The sequence below is a fragment of the Hesperophylax consimilis genome, chromosome 4 (assembly GCF_061612785.1).
Source record: "Hesperophylax consimilis isolate HC1 chromosome 4, BYU_Hcon_1.0, whole genome shotgun sequence".
In the NCBI taxonomy this organism is placed as follows: domain Eukaryota; kingdom Metazoa; phylum Arthropoda; class Insecta; order Trichoptera; family Limnephilidae; genus Hesperophylax; species Hesperophylax consimilis.
In genome coordinates this window covers 33,444,906-33,462,842 of record NC_142839.1, presented here as the reverse complement: position 1 = coordinate 33,462,842, position 17,937 = coordinate 33,444,906, and the positions used below count along the sequence as shown (strand labels likewise).

The 17,937-nt window shown below is 34.3% G+C and overlaps 1 protein-coding gene across 1 annotated transcript in view; it reads right to left on the bottom strand.

The window, feature by feature from the left end:
- Positions 1 to 606: 606 nt before the first annotated feature.
- LOC149424589 (ras-related and estrogen-regulated growth inhibitor-like protein A) overlaps positions 607 to 17,937 on the bottom strand; it is a 40,037-nt gene continuing 22,706 nt past the window's right edge. Inside the window, exons 4-6 of the mRNA XM_089631429.1 lie at positions 8,134 to 8,234; positions 7,501 to 7,659; positions 607 to 2,934 (exon numbers count right to left, since the gene is read on the bottom strand). Coding sequence (XP_089487555.1) covers positions 2,611 to 2,934; positions 7,501 to 7,659; positions 8,134 to 8,234 — 584 coding nt within the window. The 3' untranslated portion in view covers positions 607 to 2,610. The remainder of the gene's footprint in view (positions 2,935 to 7,500; positions 7,660 to 8,133; positions 8,235 to 17,937) is intronic.

Sequence of the window (17,937 nt, the reverse complement as noted above, 5' to 3'; positions counted from 1 at the left end):
ACCTCCCTGAAGCTGTACATGGGTGGAAAAAGGTTTTCAACCAACGAGGGGGTAAAGGGGGAGGTGGACTGGACAAGTGGACGACGAGGTTGGCGGGAAACTACTTCGAGGAAGGCATCAAAAAGTTGATACCCCGCTTCACCACCTGAATTGAGAGGAATGGCGACTATGTCGAAAAATAGCTTACATATGTACTACGATAACCATGTAATTTTGATGTTTCAATAAAAAAAATTGTAACCCACAAAAATTCAGTACACTTACTTTCTGGATACGCCTCGTAGTTTATTCAAAGCATTCTCGAACCCTCCTGGTGCCAAAAATAAGATCATGTGGATGAAATGAAACCCAGATTTCGTGCTGGCAAGTCTATCAATTTGAATGTCTGTGTTCAGAAGAAATAATATTGAAGCTCTTCCAATTCCGTAATTTGGTTGAAAAGAAGTTACAGGTAAATCAGAATAAAGAGATTCTTGCTTGCTTGGTGGTGCACTGTATCATAGGACTACTGCGGTGCAATATGGGTGCACAGATACATTCGAAAGTGTGCTCTTTAAAATAATTTGCCTGTACACTGTTTATATAGGTTTAGTTAGAGGTTATAAATAATAAGTAAAACAGGTATTTCATATTCTGTTACAAACATTTTATTGGGAATTATTACATTGATAATGGGGCAGACTACATTTACTCACTTGCAAATAACATTGAATACGTAGGATGATTGCTAACACATTACTATTAATAATATGCTCGGATAGGTACTAAGGAATTTACATTTGCCAAAATGTTCTGTCTCAATAATGGTAAACAGTTGTTGAACATAATACAGCGTTTCTCCTTTATATACAAATATTTTAATTTAGGGTAACTATATTTATGTGTTCAGTACAAAACCGTCAACGCCCTGCCATATCTATCTAGGTATAAATAATTGTTATTATGTTTATTATACAAACTAAAATTAAATCACAGCCTTATTAAAATTTCAATAAATAGGTAATTTATCAACATGTACATGTTGATTATACGCTAGTGTATTCTTTTATTTACAAATTGCCTCATTTGCTAATAAATATTTTTATCACGAAATAATTGTATTTATTAATTTTTTATACAAATTTTGAGAATCCTCGCTACCATGGACACTACACACCAATAATAATAATTAGGCTCACAATGTTTATAAAATGAACACTTAAGCCGGGTCTCCTGCACACAAAATATTTTCAAACATTGAAACATTGGGGTGCGGCCATACACATTAGGGCGTGGCCATACACAATTTTGTATATGACACAAAACATTTTTTTTTGTGTAAATGTTTCAATGTTTTGAAAACATTTTGTCGCAGGAGACCCGCCTTCAGCCATACATTTCAAAAACAACTTACATTAAACATGGAAATTTCTGGTGATTTTGAAGTACCTATGTATCATTATCTTTTAAACATCAATGTTATTAAATATTGTGATATGAATTTGGGACTGGATTTACACACCTACCTACATAGTTTACTATTTCCAGTAGAGAAAATAAAACACATTATTAATTGAGACCTACAAACAAACCCTTAGGAAAAGTACTTTATAATAATTTATTATTTGGTCTGCAATTAATTTTTTTATTTTACTGGTTCTTCTTATTACAGTAACAGTTGTCCAGCTGCAATTTTTCAATACGAATATAATTAATCTATGTCTCCATGTCTTGCCAAGTCTTTTTGAACTCGTTTATTTTGAATTCCTGAGGATATCTGTCACGGTCTGTCCTGCGACCTCTTCAGGATTATGAAAAACACGTTTTTTCTTTATTTATTTTGAGGGTGACAAAATCTGCATACTATGCACAAGCTGCAATAACATGAGTAAGGAAAAGTGATGATTTTATTTAAATAAACTGGTATGTTTTTTATTCTAATTTTTGTGTAAATTTAATGTATTACTTAGGTAGGTTTGTAAATCAGCTTTCTTATGATGCGGTCGATATTTTTATATCTTCAAACACAAATGATTAATCTTCTTCCAGATTGGTCTAAACTTATTCGCTAAATATCTTACACATATTCGTAAAAAAATCTTAGAGCATTATTTTTCGAGTCCACAATTTATCATATCGAGTTTTTCCTTTTTTGCATTTTATCCAAGGGGGGCCGTATGCAAAGGAAAAACTGTGGTACACTAACTTTACCTTCGTCGCATTCATTAAAGCTTCTCTTCTGTCTTCTATTCTATATATCCGTAGTCTTTCAGTTTATCTATCACTTCGCTATAGCCTCAGAGATAGATCCCTTCAATATGACGGGATCGGAGGCGTGTTCTTTCTCAAACATGTCCTTATTTGCATACGAAATCCGTGCTTGAACGGCGGATACAACATCTAAAAATTATTCGTAGACGCAAATAATAAAATCAACATTTGAGCAAAGCCAGAATCTGAACTGTACAGCGAAATGCAAATCTTTTGTAGATTTGGTTAGCTGACATTCGAGCCCAAACGTGTCAGGAGCGGCAGGGAGCCGCCCGCGTGAACAGAACCGGATCCGTGATGAAAGAAACCACTTCAAGGGACGGAAGTGGCGCAGTTCTCGTTGTGGGCCCCCGCTGGTAGTCACAGAGAGGCAGTGGCCGTGAAGTTCTGGCGCCTCTTGAGCACGCGATTGCGGTGCAGGTCGGACTTGTGGCAGACAACTACGGTGCCCCCTTGCTGCGCGCCGTTGGTGGCTGCTTTACCGGTGGAATTGCCCCCGATGAGGGTGCCGATCATCTTGGACACGGAGAACTTCCTGGACTTGGTAGAGGCTTGCTGGGTGCGGCATTCCGTCACGAGGAACTCGAAGGCCTGGTAGAGATCTGAGCTGTTTTCCGCTACGCTCACTTCGTAGAAGGGGCAGCCGTTTTGGATAGCGGTGGTGCGACCTTCGATTTCATCAACCTGAAACAAAAGTAAAACATTGTTATTGCAAATTGTTTGTTTTTTACAGATTTAAGTACCTATCTATGTTTGGAAATGTCTGGAATATAAATTTATTTAAAGTATTTTCTTTGACCGGATCTACCTAATCTATTATGTCAATCATGAAATGAATTACGAAAAACTCAAAATGTTTTAAATTTGGCCGAAGTCGAATAGCTTTCGTTTGCAGGCGATGAAAGCTCTGAGCAGTAACTCCATTGATATGTTTCATTCAAGCTTTAGAAAATAATACAATACCGAGAAAACAGAGGGAGTGTCTTACTCTTAAGACTATATTTAATATCGCGAAGTCATTGTGTTGGCGAGTTTGAGTATGAAGTGAATTTTCGTCATTATTGTATCAGATAAGATAGGATCTCCCTCTACCAGCCTTGAAACGTCTGGATCTCGAAAAGCTCGTAAATTCGAGTCTACAAATCCGTTGACAAATCGAGATTGCTCCAGTTTACGCTCTTCTCTTATAAACTACAACAGCGATTGCAACATTATTATACATTATGTTTACATAAATACTGACGATTGTGTAAAAGATAGAAGTAGTTGGAGCCAAGGCTGGAGACCCAATAATAGAACTAAACCGTCGTTAAAATTGATTAGCAAATTACTATTGCTTCTGTTGCAGACAACTGGGACTGGGAATGCCTTGCAACAACTGGCTCGGACAGCCAGCCGCAGCCGGTAGCCATCTTTACTTTATATTCAACTCACAACACACATCATTCATCGAGTTTGATTAAGTAAAAAAATTCAACCCAACCTAATCTATTTTGCTAAATATAAATAACATTACTATCTGTTGAAACCGAATACGTGTAGGTAATTATATTATACATGACATAGGTATGTGAACAGTATTAATATACTGTATTCATTTCAAGCTGCCTGTTTTTCACCGAGAAGAAAAAACACATTCTCTTTTATAGTAAGTTTAGGTTTCGATCCTATTGCAATAATAACAAATTGATTATAACGAATAATAATTCCAATGAAAACTGGTGCAATTTTGAAGTGCGTTTATATAAATAGTTCGGTAGGAACTTGTGATTTTCCGCGGTATTTTCTCAGAACTTTGACTGATTTTAATTAGGCGAATGTGTTCGTTATTGTTATTAATAATTTCGCAATAAAGTTTCGAAAGAACAAAATGTACTTGTAAATTATAAAGTAATTCTCCAAACGTCGGACTTTATTTTGTGTGTTTCCCATAAAGAGTCTCGCTAACTGGAAAATTACCCCATTTGCCCAGTTCTTTATAAATAAGTACCTAGAATTCTTCAATGCGCTTCAATTTTTTAAATTTTCTTGCCACAATGTTAAAAAGCTCTTTGTAAACGTAACAACGATGAAGCAAAGGTTGATGCTCTCTTCTGTTTATCGAAGTGAAGTAACCGTAGAAATATTGATAGAATTTATGGGGTATAGGACCTTCCCTTTTATATAACTCCGACCTCTTGAGGGAGGTCATTTTCTCAAGTCGCCATTCTAAATTCAAATTCAGAAGCATCACAATATAAAAAAAATATTTAAATATGTTGCAACTATTTATAACCGCGCGCTTTCTGTGCAAAGTCTAAAGTTGGTAAAAAGAAAGAAAGTTTTTTAGTTTTAATTTTAACATTTAATAAACATAAACTGTTCAAATATTTATCATCTTCTGTCTATCGAAAAACCGTAAGTTTGTGAAAATGATGGGAGCGTATGGATTTTATGATCATTCTTTCACTTTAACGATGCTTATAAGTATAAGAAACGAATATTATTACCCTTTTAGCTGGTTATGAAAATTGGACGCAAATACTTTAAGTACGCTGGATATAAAATACTTTTATGATATAATGTTGTTTTAATATTCTCAGTTAGTTTTTAAAAACCTACTTAGTTACATAAAATGCGAGTTTTTTTTAACGTTTTAACGTATACGACCTAGAAAAAGTGAGCTACTTAATTAAGTGTTTCCGACCATTTTCCAGAAAACTAGTTTTATTGTTAAATTTACGCTTTGTGCTTCATACATTTCTTATGAATATTAAATTTAATGTTTTAAGCACTTCACAGTCTCAGATAGGAAAGGTATAGTGCTGTATTAATATGCAGCGTTAGCCAGAAATATGTTGCGTGACTAGATTAAGTTATTCTAATTCCCATAAAACACTTTTATAGAACGAACAGGGCTTTGATTATGGTTTCCTAGAAACAAACATTGGCCTTGTTAAATTAATTCAATAAGCCTGTATCCAGTATTTATTTCCTACAAAACAAGTTTGTTTCTTTCATCACCCTGTTTCAGTTTTGTTTCACTTTCGAATTCAGGGTCACGTTTTACTTTCCACAACTGAAATTAGTATCTACGACTAAATAATGTACTAGTAAAAAATATTTCCACTACCCCGTTAAGTTAATTAAATTTACACGAATTTCCGGAAAACTTGTGAAACTGTTTGTTTCGTTTTCAGTGGTAATAGCTTTGTGATAAACATTTGACATTTGCGACAAAAAAAATGTTTCGTCTAATTAGACTATATTATCTTTTTCCGTGAAACGCGTAACAGAGTAGGTTTCGGCTTTCAACGTTTTCCATTGATTAAAATTCTACGAAAGTAAGTTTTGACCTTTGTTATATATTCATATGCAGACCTTTTCACATTCAAGTGGGATGGGTTATGCTACATGTAATTTGAATTATAAAGCTTCAAGGAAAATTTAAAAGAATGCGTTTTTATTAACGATGAAAATAATAAGTAGTAATGCTAAATTATTGAAACAATTTATTATTTCTAAACAACTTTGAAAAAAAAAAATTCTGACTTTCAATGATTTCAGATTGATATATTTTTTTCCTTGAACATGGTTTATGTAAACAACATTTGGGGTGGGGAGTTTTAACGATTTTAATAAAATGATATGGTATTCCCATCTCACTTGTTATGTCTTAGTATATTTGCGGCACGTTCCAGAGTGGAAGATACTACCAGTATCGCCCTGGTGTAAGACCACCATTCAGAATTGAAACGTTGCTCCAAATGGCTTTAGCCGTGTTTAGTGACTAGATCTGAATAGCCAGGTACTTCCCCACCTTCCTCTTTCCCTTCCCCACTTACCTTCAGCCTCACAACATCCCCCAATTGGGGATGCCATAGTCTCACTGGCTCCAGACGGGAGCAGTTAGGACTCTTGTGAGGTATTCACTATAAAAAAAATAAAAAATAAAAAAATGTCGTGCTTAGCAACCGAATTCGAACAAACAATTAAAAGGAATTATTTAAATGTCGATTGAATCGGTAGATTAGACCCATTATGTTGAATAACTGGTAAGTGTTCAGTTCCTTTAATTAATTAAATAATGTAGTAAAGTGCTAGAATTATAGTATTATTTTAAGCGTTTCTTTCTTTTTCTTACACATTGTTAAGGCGAATAGAGGGCGAACGTGACAAACGCGCGATTCCCGCAGCCGTTTGGAGGAACTATAGTTATATACGACATCCTGTTTTCTACGCAGAACACACTCTAGGAATGTGGCGATGGCCCTTCCAGTTCCCATTATAGTCTATCTCAAACGTTATTGCGTAACTTTTCTATCGTTAAGACAACCGAATTGCAGAATAATATTATCATAAAACATTGTAACAATACATGTCATATATACGGCTGATTAGACTAGTGCGTCCATCCAAAATGGTGCGTCCTAGATTTCTTAACTCTGTTTCTTATCTTTAATTTGGTTGTAAAGCACGTGCATTTTTTTGTAATTTATTTTTGAATCATTATTTTTAGTAAAATAACTGCACATGTGACAAATGGATTAACAAGTTTCTCAGAGCACCTTCTATTAAAAGAACGGTGAAATAAATACAGTAGCTTCAAATATTTAGAAATTTGTTTAGTTTTATGTACGAGTATTCCTAACGTAGATTAATTATTTTACTTCTTTTTACTTTTACTTCTATTTGGACGACTTGAGGATTTAAAAGTACCGCTGATATTACTTTTGATTGAAGCTTGATGGGGAAGACACATTACGCTATACGCATCAAAGCGTTTTATACATATAAAACCGTATCGCTCGCCATACAGACTACAGACCTGTCACATCTGACAGATGATGTGTTTTAATTATGGGTGTGGCGACGGTGATACGCCGTGATCTGCTTGCCATATTTGAAAATGATGGGAACTTAAACAATTTACGGAGCGTCGCGATCACGCGGCTGTCATCTGTCAAGTTGACAGATCCCATACAAAGAAATGATATTCCGCGGCAGTTCCCAAATGATCTGACTCCCTCTCCCTAGGAAGGTTATGGCGTAGTGTGATACCTCAACAAATAATCTGCATAGACCACTCGCAAATAAGCGTTGATGCGTATAGCGTAATGTGTCTAAGCCTTTATTGACGCATGAAACACGACAAAATGTTACTACAGTGTTTTCAGCGGCAGAATCATTTGAGTCGGTACCTAACTACTAAGTTGCGCAAATGAATTCCAGGTAATTGCGCTAGTAGTAAGAGTAGGCAGTAATTATTACCTCTCGGAGATGTTCCAGGTCGGCCTTATTGGCCAGCAGGGCGAGTGGGCCCGCCCCCTGGCGTACCTTGTGGAGGGCGGCCAGCGTCTCGGCGGCGTGTTGGAAGCTGCGTCTGTCTGTGATGGCGTACACAACAAGGCAAGCATCGGCCCATTGCACCTAATGGACAAAAAAACATATTGTTATATATATTTTAATATTTCCCCAGTACACTTGTTTTAAATTCTTAAAAAATTGTACATTTGTCGAGCCGGCAAAATAATATTATGAAGTGATTTACACAAAGTCACATTGTTTTATTTAACGCATCAAGCTTTTATTTCTGCATTCATACTCAACTCTCCTTATTTATGAAGTATGCACGAGAAATAATATAGTAAAGTACAATATTTTCAGTACTCAACAACCAATAAATACTTTCTCCAAAGACCTTGAGAGAGAAAGAATTTCGTTCTACATTCATTCAAAGGAATGTTCTTAATTTAAAAGCATTTTTGACAGAAATGTTATTCAGAGAATGTGTATAAAATCCAATGACTAAATAAAATACCCTAAAATCTTGTGAAATTTTCCTGCATACTTTCGTAGGTTCGTCTTTCGTACATTTTATAAAATTTTGATAATGATTTTTACCTGTTCTACTGGGAAACCATCTTCTCCTTCTCCCGATACATCAATAATTTCCACTTCCAGTTGACTGTTGTTGATGGTGATGGTCTGTCTGTATAGAAGATCTGAGAAAAAAAGAAAAATAACATTAGTAAAATAATTATTTTACTGAACTGAAAATTTTCAACCAAGTTCATCCACATTTAATTCTAGAGTGTTTTTTAATCTAAATAAAGATTTGTTAGGTGAAGTATGTCAGCAGTGCTGAAAATCGTCAGGAAAACATTTAAAAATAATATGACGTCTAAAAAAACGTTTTGCGAAGACGACTTCTTGGCAGTCAGGTACATTTTTTCGTTAGGCTATTTTTGTTGTTTTACTCATAAGGTGGATCGGAGCTTTCGCCGGTGCACTTATATGATTTGAATGAAATCTCAAGGCGTGTAAACACCCCAGATATGCAAGTACTGTTTTATACTATTTGAAGAACGCTGTTATACTTCAACCGATTTGTTATTCAATCCGCGGTAACTGTCAGCCGAAGGAATTTAAGTAGCGGACGGAAAATGTCTTCCCGGAGTTAAAAGAAACACGAGTTTTCTTGCTTTCTTTCGAATTCCATTATGATTTATTCGCTTAGTTATTTGTATACCGGCAGTCATTCAAAGCATGTTTTATTTAAAAACTCTCCAACTTTATACGCATCTACAAAATAATTTAATATTCAAAAGCGTTCCAGTGAATACCGTCCTAACACAACATGTAAATTTACTGAGAATTATTGTAGCGGAATACAACCTAACCTAACCAAAATTATAATTAATTTACTGCAACGCGTCAACAGAATATTCACCCTCGCGTTCACCTTTCAATAAAAGAACCTCTTTAATAATAAAAGAAAATCCACATAAAATAAAGTCGGTTTTCTCCCCAACTTGAATTCCAGAAGTCAATGAACCCAACGTATATAATTATTTATTGCACTGTTTCAAAAAGTTCTTTAAGTTGGCCTCAATGTGAAGACATAAGTTAGATTTTCGCGGAATCCGTCGCACCTCGTAGGGGGGAATATTAAGAATGAAGCTTAGCATACTGCACGCTAAGCAGCGGGTAGATTTCACACCCTTAAATGTTACAAGATACCGTTCCGCCGGCGCTGTCACACCTCCCCCTAATAAAACCATAAATTCTACACAGAGTTCAGTGACTTCTAACGGAATAATTTATGAGTTGAAGTAACGAACAAAGAAGTTTAACTTCGCCTAACAACGAAGCTAAAGTAGCTTACATTGAATTGTTATTTATCATGTTCAAGATATGACCGATAACTTGTTTATGGTAATAACTTATTTTTGGCCACGTTTTATCTTATAGAAAGATGATTTATTGTTAAACAAGATATTCGAAGTCAGAGAAGTATTCCATTTAAATATATTATGATATAAAAACCATAAAGCTTTGTCATTAATGAATGACTTGAGAATTAATTAATGAAAATTATCTTGCGTGACGACAATTATGTTTCCCATTATTTTATGGATCAAAAATAAAGTATTAAATAACCTTCAATATTTTAAGCAACAGTTCCCCCGCCCCCTAGGATTTATTTTCTTTTGAAGTAGGTACTAAGTACTTGGCTGTTTAATTAAATGGCTTTACATTAATAATGTTTCCAAGTATCTTTTACCCATGGACCTGCTTTTACCCCTCTGCACAGTTAAACATTTCCCGGAAATGAAGATTATTAAGGTCAAAATATCTTTGTTGTAGGGTAATTAAACGGCGTAGAATTTACCTGAAAGTTACGAATGAAAATTACCATTTTGCTGACAATTGAATTAGAAAAATACTCAGAATTGAGTAAAATAAAAACACCAATAAATTTATTTGATATTTTTCTTTTAGTGGGGCAATTTTTTCTTTAAATATATTCACGAAAACTGATCATTTACCTTTTCATGTTCTGAAATTTAGAAATTTTGATAGAACAACTTAGAAAATTAGTTATTTTATCGTTTTCCCCTGAAATTGATGTTTTTTTTCTCCGACATTCATCGACCAGGATAAATTATTCATGTTGCTCTAGATAACCGGTTGATAGATAGTTGGTAACTTGAACGATGGTAAATGTCAAACAAACATTTAGATAACCTTTAATATTTGAATTTAAACTGGAGTTAACCAACGAATTATAACTTGGCGTTGTAGATAATATATACGTATTTATAATGTACATGTATGAACGTTAATGGGCGTCTGTAAGAGGGTTGTCAGGAAATCTTGCTTTCAAAGGATATCTTGCAAACTAATCTCATACGGAACTTTGCGCTTATAAGCTGTAAGGATTTTTGACACCTCACCATTAGTTCTACCACAATTCACAAAATAATTTGCTGTTATGTAGATTATCAAACATCGAGAATTTAAGTATTTAAAAAAATTCTTACTCATATTCACAATTACTTATCGTAAAAATTATTGTTATTACCAAAATTCGTCGCCCATTCAATGAATTTTCCTTGTAAAAAAATCCATCGCAGGCCAATCAGCTGCTTCCCAATAAATTAAGAAGACACCCATTATTTATTTCCTTCGTGGCGTACTAACCACTTACATAAATGTTAACTGATTAATATGCATGTAACTAGTTCATCCGGTCCGCCGAAATCCGTCGCCGGGAGATAAAATTGAACTGGAGTTTTATTGCTTTCTATAATTCACCCACGAATAAAATTGATGTACGGGTCACATTGTCGTGGTATTTGAAGGAAAAGCAAACATTCCTTTACCTACTGTATTTTCTTTGAGAACGCGTGGGTTTCTCTTTGGAATATTTGCCCAAGTAATCATTCGAAATTCGAAATTGTACGCTTAATATATTAGTACGACCAGAAGAAGGGGATTCTTTGTAATCAAGCATAAGTTCATGTATTAATTTCTTCAACAGCTTGTTTTTGTCGATCAATTTAGTAGAATTTTCGTTACGCTTGAATTATTTCTCGTAATTCTGTATTAATAGCATTTATAAAAATTGAAAACTATTTAAGAACGACAGCTCGTAATAGATAAACCATTATAAAGTTATGAATCTCACAATAAATGAAATCTATAGCAAATTAAGATGAAATTCAAAAGTTTTATAGGTGTAGGCGCACGACACGGCGCCGGACGCCGACAGCAGAAACGTCGCAGTGCTTAATCCATCAACGAATATCTTACTCGGGGTTGCTGAGAGACGCCTTGCTGAAAATATTTCTCTACCGTATTCATAGTTCAATACAGGTGAACTCCTATAGAAATTGAAATGTCTGTTTTATAAAGTACCCAAATGATTGATTGAAATTTAAGAAAAAAGTGTTAATTCGAGGCTGAAATCCTTCTTAAATTGTTGAAGTGAAAACGGAAGTCGTCTGTAATTACGTACGAGATAATAAATTACGTTTCCTTGGGCAAGAAGACATAAATTTTGATTTCTCATTAGCTTTAATAAGGTTCCAAATCAATCAAGGCGAGTGATACCGCATGTAAGAAGAAAGTCGTAAATCAATTTGATTTTCCCCGATCTTAGCGGAGAATTTAGAGCAAATCATAAAACACCTTCGGGTAAATTACCTTGGGCTACTTCCCCTACGTTAAAAAAGTATGTAAGGGCAGCCAGCGAGTGTCTCCTCTCTAGAGAAATAAAAATATACCAATATACTTACTATAACCCACTTGCCTGATGTATTATTCGAAGGAGATAACAACAAACTTGATACAGCAGGGACATCTAGTGGACCATTGCTTGTTGCTTCTTTCTTATAGACGGACTGAAAATAAACTCGTCTACTCACATGCCAATCATTTATGCTTAGGTAGGTTTTATATCAGCCAAGTTATTGACATTATAACAATACAATATTTATCTTTTGTAATTAGAAAATATGAAAAAATGGAGTTCCAACGAAGTACATATACTACAGTTTTCTCAAATATAAAACAAATGAAAATTTCTTAAAAAAACTCTTCACAATAAAAGAGCAAATAAAACGTATTATATTAATTGAATTGATTTGTCGAAACACGAAAAAAAATGTCGTTTAGTACCTCTCACATTTTTACTAGATTTAGTTTGATTTCAAAGGCATTTCAAAGTCTGCCGAAGGAGGTTTTAGCGTTGTTGCTATGCTAGACGTCCTTGCAAATATTCACCCAGCGTTTACGCTTCTGTAAGTACCACCGACATTACGTAAATTTCAAATTTGTGCACAATGCTAACCCCCGCAAGAGGGGAGTAACTTCTCGCAGACGGATTTTTCAAAGCTTTGTTGCTTTGTCAGAGAAAGAGAGCGAATGTATGTACAGATTTTTCTTCGAAAATAAACAATCTTTGAATTCAGAAATATTGAGATCAATATTTAGTTCGTTGATCATACAAAAAAATACCCCAGGTTGTATCATTGAAAACGGTTGAATACTTCGAGTTCTACCGCCAAGGTTTCCCTGTAGCCATTAGCCAAAAACGGATTTCAAATTTGGTCCATAAGTAAAAGAGCAGCTCCTTTGATTTATCCTCTACTTTATTTCCATCCATCTCGTTATAAAATTTTGAAGAGAGTTCGCCATTATTCAAAATTATGATGTTACATACAAAATTTACCAGAAAATTAATGAGAAATATAGGAAAAAGTCTAATCATATTTTGTTTAACGTAAATTTTTTAAAATTTACACCTTGATTATACTTAGCCATATAAAGTAACTATTTCACGTAGTTCACTTAAATCTGTTTTGTTAAGATAAACACACACATTCATGAACCGCTATAGGTATGAAAAAGCAAGCTACTGCAAAACTTAAATTGGAATATATATTCATTTATAGCATTCACTAGTGATTCCAACTTAACACACTTACAATATCATTGTTGAGTTAACTTTGGGTGACTTAGAAACTAAAATAATATTTTCTGTATGTAGTTGCTAACCGAATGTTTCCAAAAGTATATATAACACCTACATTGAATTTTACTTATTATTATATTTGACACACATTATATTTGATTTGGTTTTCACCAGACTTTGAATTTAAAGTAAGCGTATATATTTATTTATATGTAACGTCCATCAATCAATGTGACAACACCCCGACCTGGGAGCGTAATCCGCAACCTCTGAATCCAAAGTCAAATGCATGAACCACTACTCTACGGAGGTCGGTCAAAGCCATTGGATAATGGGCCTTCGATGGTACAAATGACAACATTATAATAAAACCGGTAAATCTTGCAGAACGTAAAATTTTCTCACAGAACATAAATTTGATAAGATTCCAAAGCGTTGATGGTTTTATGGCGCCTATTTGTAATAATTCCAAAATAATTTATACGAAACTAAATGTGTCCTATAATTTAAATCCAAATTGCCGATTTATTGCTGATGTTAATCATCACGGAAAGATTAGGAAAGTAAAAATAATTTCTAACTTTTCACTTCTATTCAAATTTATCGCAGTTCTACCTGTCCGAGTTGCCGTAAAAATAATCTACATGGCTTAACAACTTAATACAGGGTCTCACTCGGTCCGGGTTCATATTATTTAGGTCATCTTAGACTAAGTTGTCAACATATTTTGTTAATGATTTATGTATTGTCATATATTGTTATTCTTGATAATTCTGTATTTTTAAGAAAGCAACTATTTTAAATTTTACGACGTAATTTTTTTTCTTGTAAACGAGCGTAATATTTTATACCTGTTAAAAATAATATAAATCTACCGTTTTTCGTGTGACACGATCACAACATTTATAAAAAAAACACAACAAGTACATGAATCTTACACAAGACAACATAAGAAGTTATTTCTCACATTCAGTAAAGACGTAGAGTGGTAAAGGAAACATAGGCCATGAGGGTGTACACATGTACAATCTCCTTCCCGATAGTCTAATAACGGAAAATATAATAAACATATTTAATAAAAAATGTTTAATCTTATTAGATAGATTAGTGAGCAAAATCAAAATGTACCTATTTCTTTAAGAATAATGTGTTACTTAGGTTGTAGGAAATAATATTAAGAAATTTTTAATGTGTACTTAAGTTAAGAAAATTAAAAGTGTATAATTCTTTTAATAAAAAAGCCTTTTAATAAAACTTTCTCTAATAAAAACGCGAAATTTATTTTTGATTGGAATCGTTAAATTAGTGTTGTAAAAAATAATATATGAAAATTAAAAGATTTTGCGTTAAATCTCCCTTGCACAGAAGTCGGCACTATTATGCACTACTTATATTACGTATTATTCGTTAGAATTTAATATTACTTATTAATATTAGTCTTGTTAGAACTTGTTGTTCGTATATTATACTCCTCTTAGAACATATAATTCGTATATTATACTCCTGTTAGAACTTGTTATTCGTATATTATACTCCTGTTAGAACAATACCGGAGTAGGATGTTAGTTTTGGAACGTATCGACATGCGTTGAATATAACCCACAGAATTCAGAGAACTAGATGGGCAGTGGGCATAATCACATATTGTAATAGGTATCTTGCCGTCCGGGAGTTGCCCAGTCTGTGCCTGCTTGTTAGTGATTCATTTATCTGACCTCATTTCGAAGTGCGGCTTATACTAATACTAGTACCGGCCTGAGAGGAGAGAGGACTACAGGAAATGTGAGGGAACCTTGTTAAAGTGAGGGCTGGACCTATTTTAAATCACCAACAACAAGGTTTATAAATACTACAAGCGCCTACCGGAACAGATTTGCGATAAACATAATTCATTTTATGCGAGTACTATTTAAGCTAATTATTTAATAAAAATATTCGCATGACACACTATATGCAATTTTCCTAAAAAATACTAGTCTAAGTCTCATTTTCAATGTACAGAAATCTGAATCAGAAAATATTTGGAAGATTATTTTTATTTACTAAATACATTAATCCTTAGTCTCGTAGCCATAATATAAAATGGAAACCTTTTAAACTCAGTAATTTTTATTATTTTGTTATTGCTTTGGTTGCTATGGCGTTTTAAGTATCTCGGGTTTATTCTCCTCTAAGACCAAGACAAGAAGCTTTTCTTGATTCAATTTATCTGAAGTAAGTTGAGATAAATTGTCTACATTTAATCAGTTAATGTTCAAATGACTCGGAAACTTCAGAGTAACAATTTTACATGAAAACTACCGACATCAATATTTATGACTATAAAAGTAGCGGGTTTGTTAAGGTAGGTACTATTAATTATTGGAAAACGTTTTAAATTGAAATAAAGTTTTTTTCTTTAAAAATATTCAAGTACCTGTCTATTAAAATGATATAAAATTCATTCTGAGTTTGCCATATACGATTTTCGTCCATTGAAATTTCAAGCAGGTAGTCAAGTCAAGTCGCTCAAGTCCCACGAGGTGATTTACAGTAATCCCTATGGAGCTTTTGGTGTTGTGTGATCTCCATATTAAAAAAGCTTTATAGTGCTCCAGGGTGAATGACACATTTTTGGGAGAGAAACATTGTCATACCAACAAGCACACGTGAATTGGCGCTTTCGATTCAACACACAACATTTCAGTACCTAAAAACTGATTTTAGGAGATGGTTGAACTATTACTTTTACCAAGTGAAATGTCATTCACATTTTGAAACGTCTACCACCATACGACAGCATTTATGTTTTATCCAGAGAAAGCCGCAAGTTCAGAGAAAGGTTCATTCACTCCGAGTATGAATATTGAACAAGCTTCACGTCCGAACGCTTAAAGAAGTTATAACGTTCAAGACGAGAGCTATACAGTTTGTTCGGAAAATTAATACATTTCCCAAAGTTCGGACTCGCAGTTCAGCGCGCGGCGAAGTTGTTCTTACAAGGCGGTCCTACATCTCTCGCTACGGTCTGTAGCCTGGTATCTGTCGCTACTAAAATATGTTTTTTATCGTCCATTAATAAAAATCTCTGCAAAACCCGCCATGAACTTTTAAAAATATTTAGATTATTGAAATACTTTCCGTCAATACAATAATTATTAGAGTTTTTTTCAAGGTTGATTGGATGAAATAAACACAGATTAAGTTAGTCACTATATATTTTAAAAGAACGATTTGTTTATATAATCAATAATATTTGTAAAATTACTGAAAGAATTGAATACATCGATTAATCTGCGCTAATAAATTGTTTGTCGCCATTATTTGTCGCTCATTTCACCCTTGCAGTATTTGTGGAACATGGCGCCCATTTATCTTGCGCGGGAAATTCAAATTGGATGTGTCATCTGTTGCCCTTTACCGCCACCGAGATGGGATAGCCCACAGAGGGAGATGCACAGGTACAGTCATACACGTACTAGAGAGAGACGCAGTGACGAATTCCAAGCTCGTGTTGGTCAACTCGGCTCTAATCAGGGCTCGGTGATTCAAGGATTTTCTTCAAATTTTTGCTGTCCCATTTTTTGTCAAATTTCCAGTTCTTAAAATATCGCACAATCACAAATGTAAAAAAAATGTATTACGATGTATGTAAAAGTAGGTATGTGAAGGACAAAAAAATAAATAATAATAGAACCAAAATGTTGAACCTTAAATTTGTAACACAATTCTCTTGTCAATTAGTTACTGTCTATTTACATAAATAAGAAACTCGTATGATTTATTAAAATCATAATATACCGAAGTGAAGCCGCACAATTAAACGTGCAAAGTTTGCTGGCAGCTCGTTGTGCCCTGGCCGCCATCTTATTATTTATATTAGGAGCCCACGACGATTACGAAACGGGCCGAGGAAAATGCCGTCTGCGACTTGCATTCCATCGTAGGACTATGGCTATGGCGGACTCATCCAGCTTCTGAGAACTGATTCCAAGCCAATGTCATCCAGAATGTTTATACTTTCTAGCCGCCGCGATTACCGCATTCATTTCCACGTGCTTCCATTCACTAACCGTTTAACGATTAGCATCTTTCCTAGAAAATGTTTTTCTGGGATAGAATATTTCAAATCTGAAAACTGTTCGAATCCACCCAGCATGTGAATTAACTGCCATGTAGCGAGATAGTATTAAATGGTAATTTTAGGTAGGTACCGACTCCCCGAAGGGAATAAGTTTTCTAAAGGGACACCCACATGATAGGATCCTACCTAAATGTATTTTATTAATTCTAAATATAGAGAGGCGTATAGTGGTCGAATCGTTAAACTTTATTTTCTCAGCTGGGTTATATAATGTTTTTTTTTTACATTATATCACACATATTTTATCGTTTTCAAGGCTGTTTTAGTAAAAAATGTGGACAATATTAAAGGAAAACAAGAATCCGAATCATTTGGCTCAACACATATTTTTTAGTTTTTACGGCCCAAATCATTAAGACTGATGCAACGAATAAACACATGTTTAGAAATTCTCCAATACGAATCAAAATAAATGTATTCTACTTATTGTTTTCAAAACAAACGGCATAGTAAAAACATCCGCTTCATCAGAGAACAAGAAAACCCTTTACGCTATTGCTCAATTTTCCGGACACTATATAAAAAGTGGTAATACTTCTGCCTAAAGTTAGTTTACTCAAGAGCTGCAAATTAGTGCTTTCGAAGTGGTGCATAGCGCTGCAAATGATTCGCTGTTAATGTCGAGGTTTATCTGATTTATTGTTTTTTATCAACATGGGCGCCATAGAAAAGAGAAAAGATCGTTGACTGCGTCGGACGGCAGAAAAATGCGGAAACTCCATTTGCAGACTCGGCGGAATGCGTTTTTATTTTTAATATGAAAAATAAATGAAATATATCCACACTGGAACAAAAATATCATCAGAAACTATCTCTTCGTTCG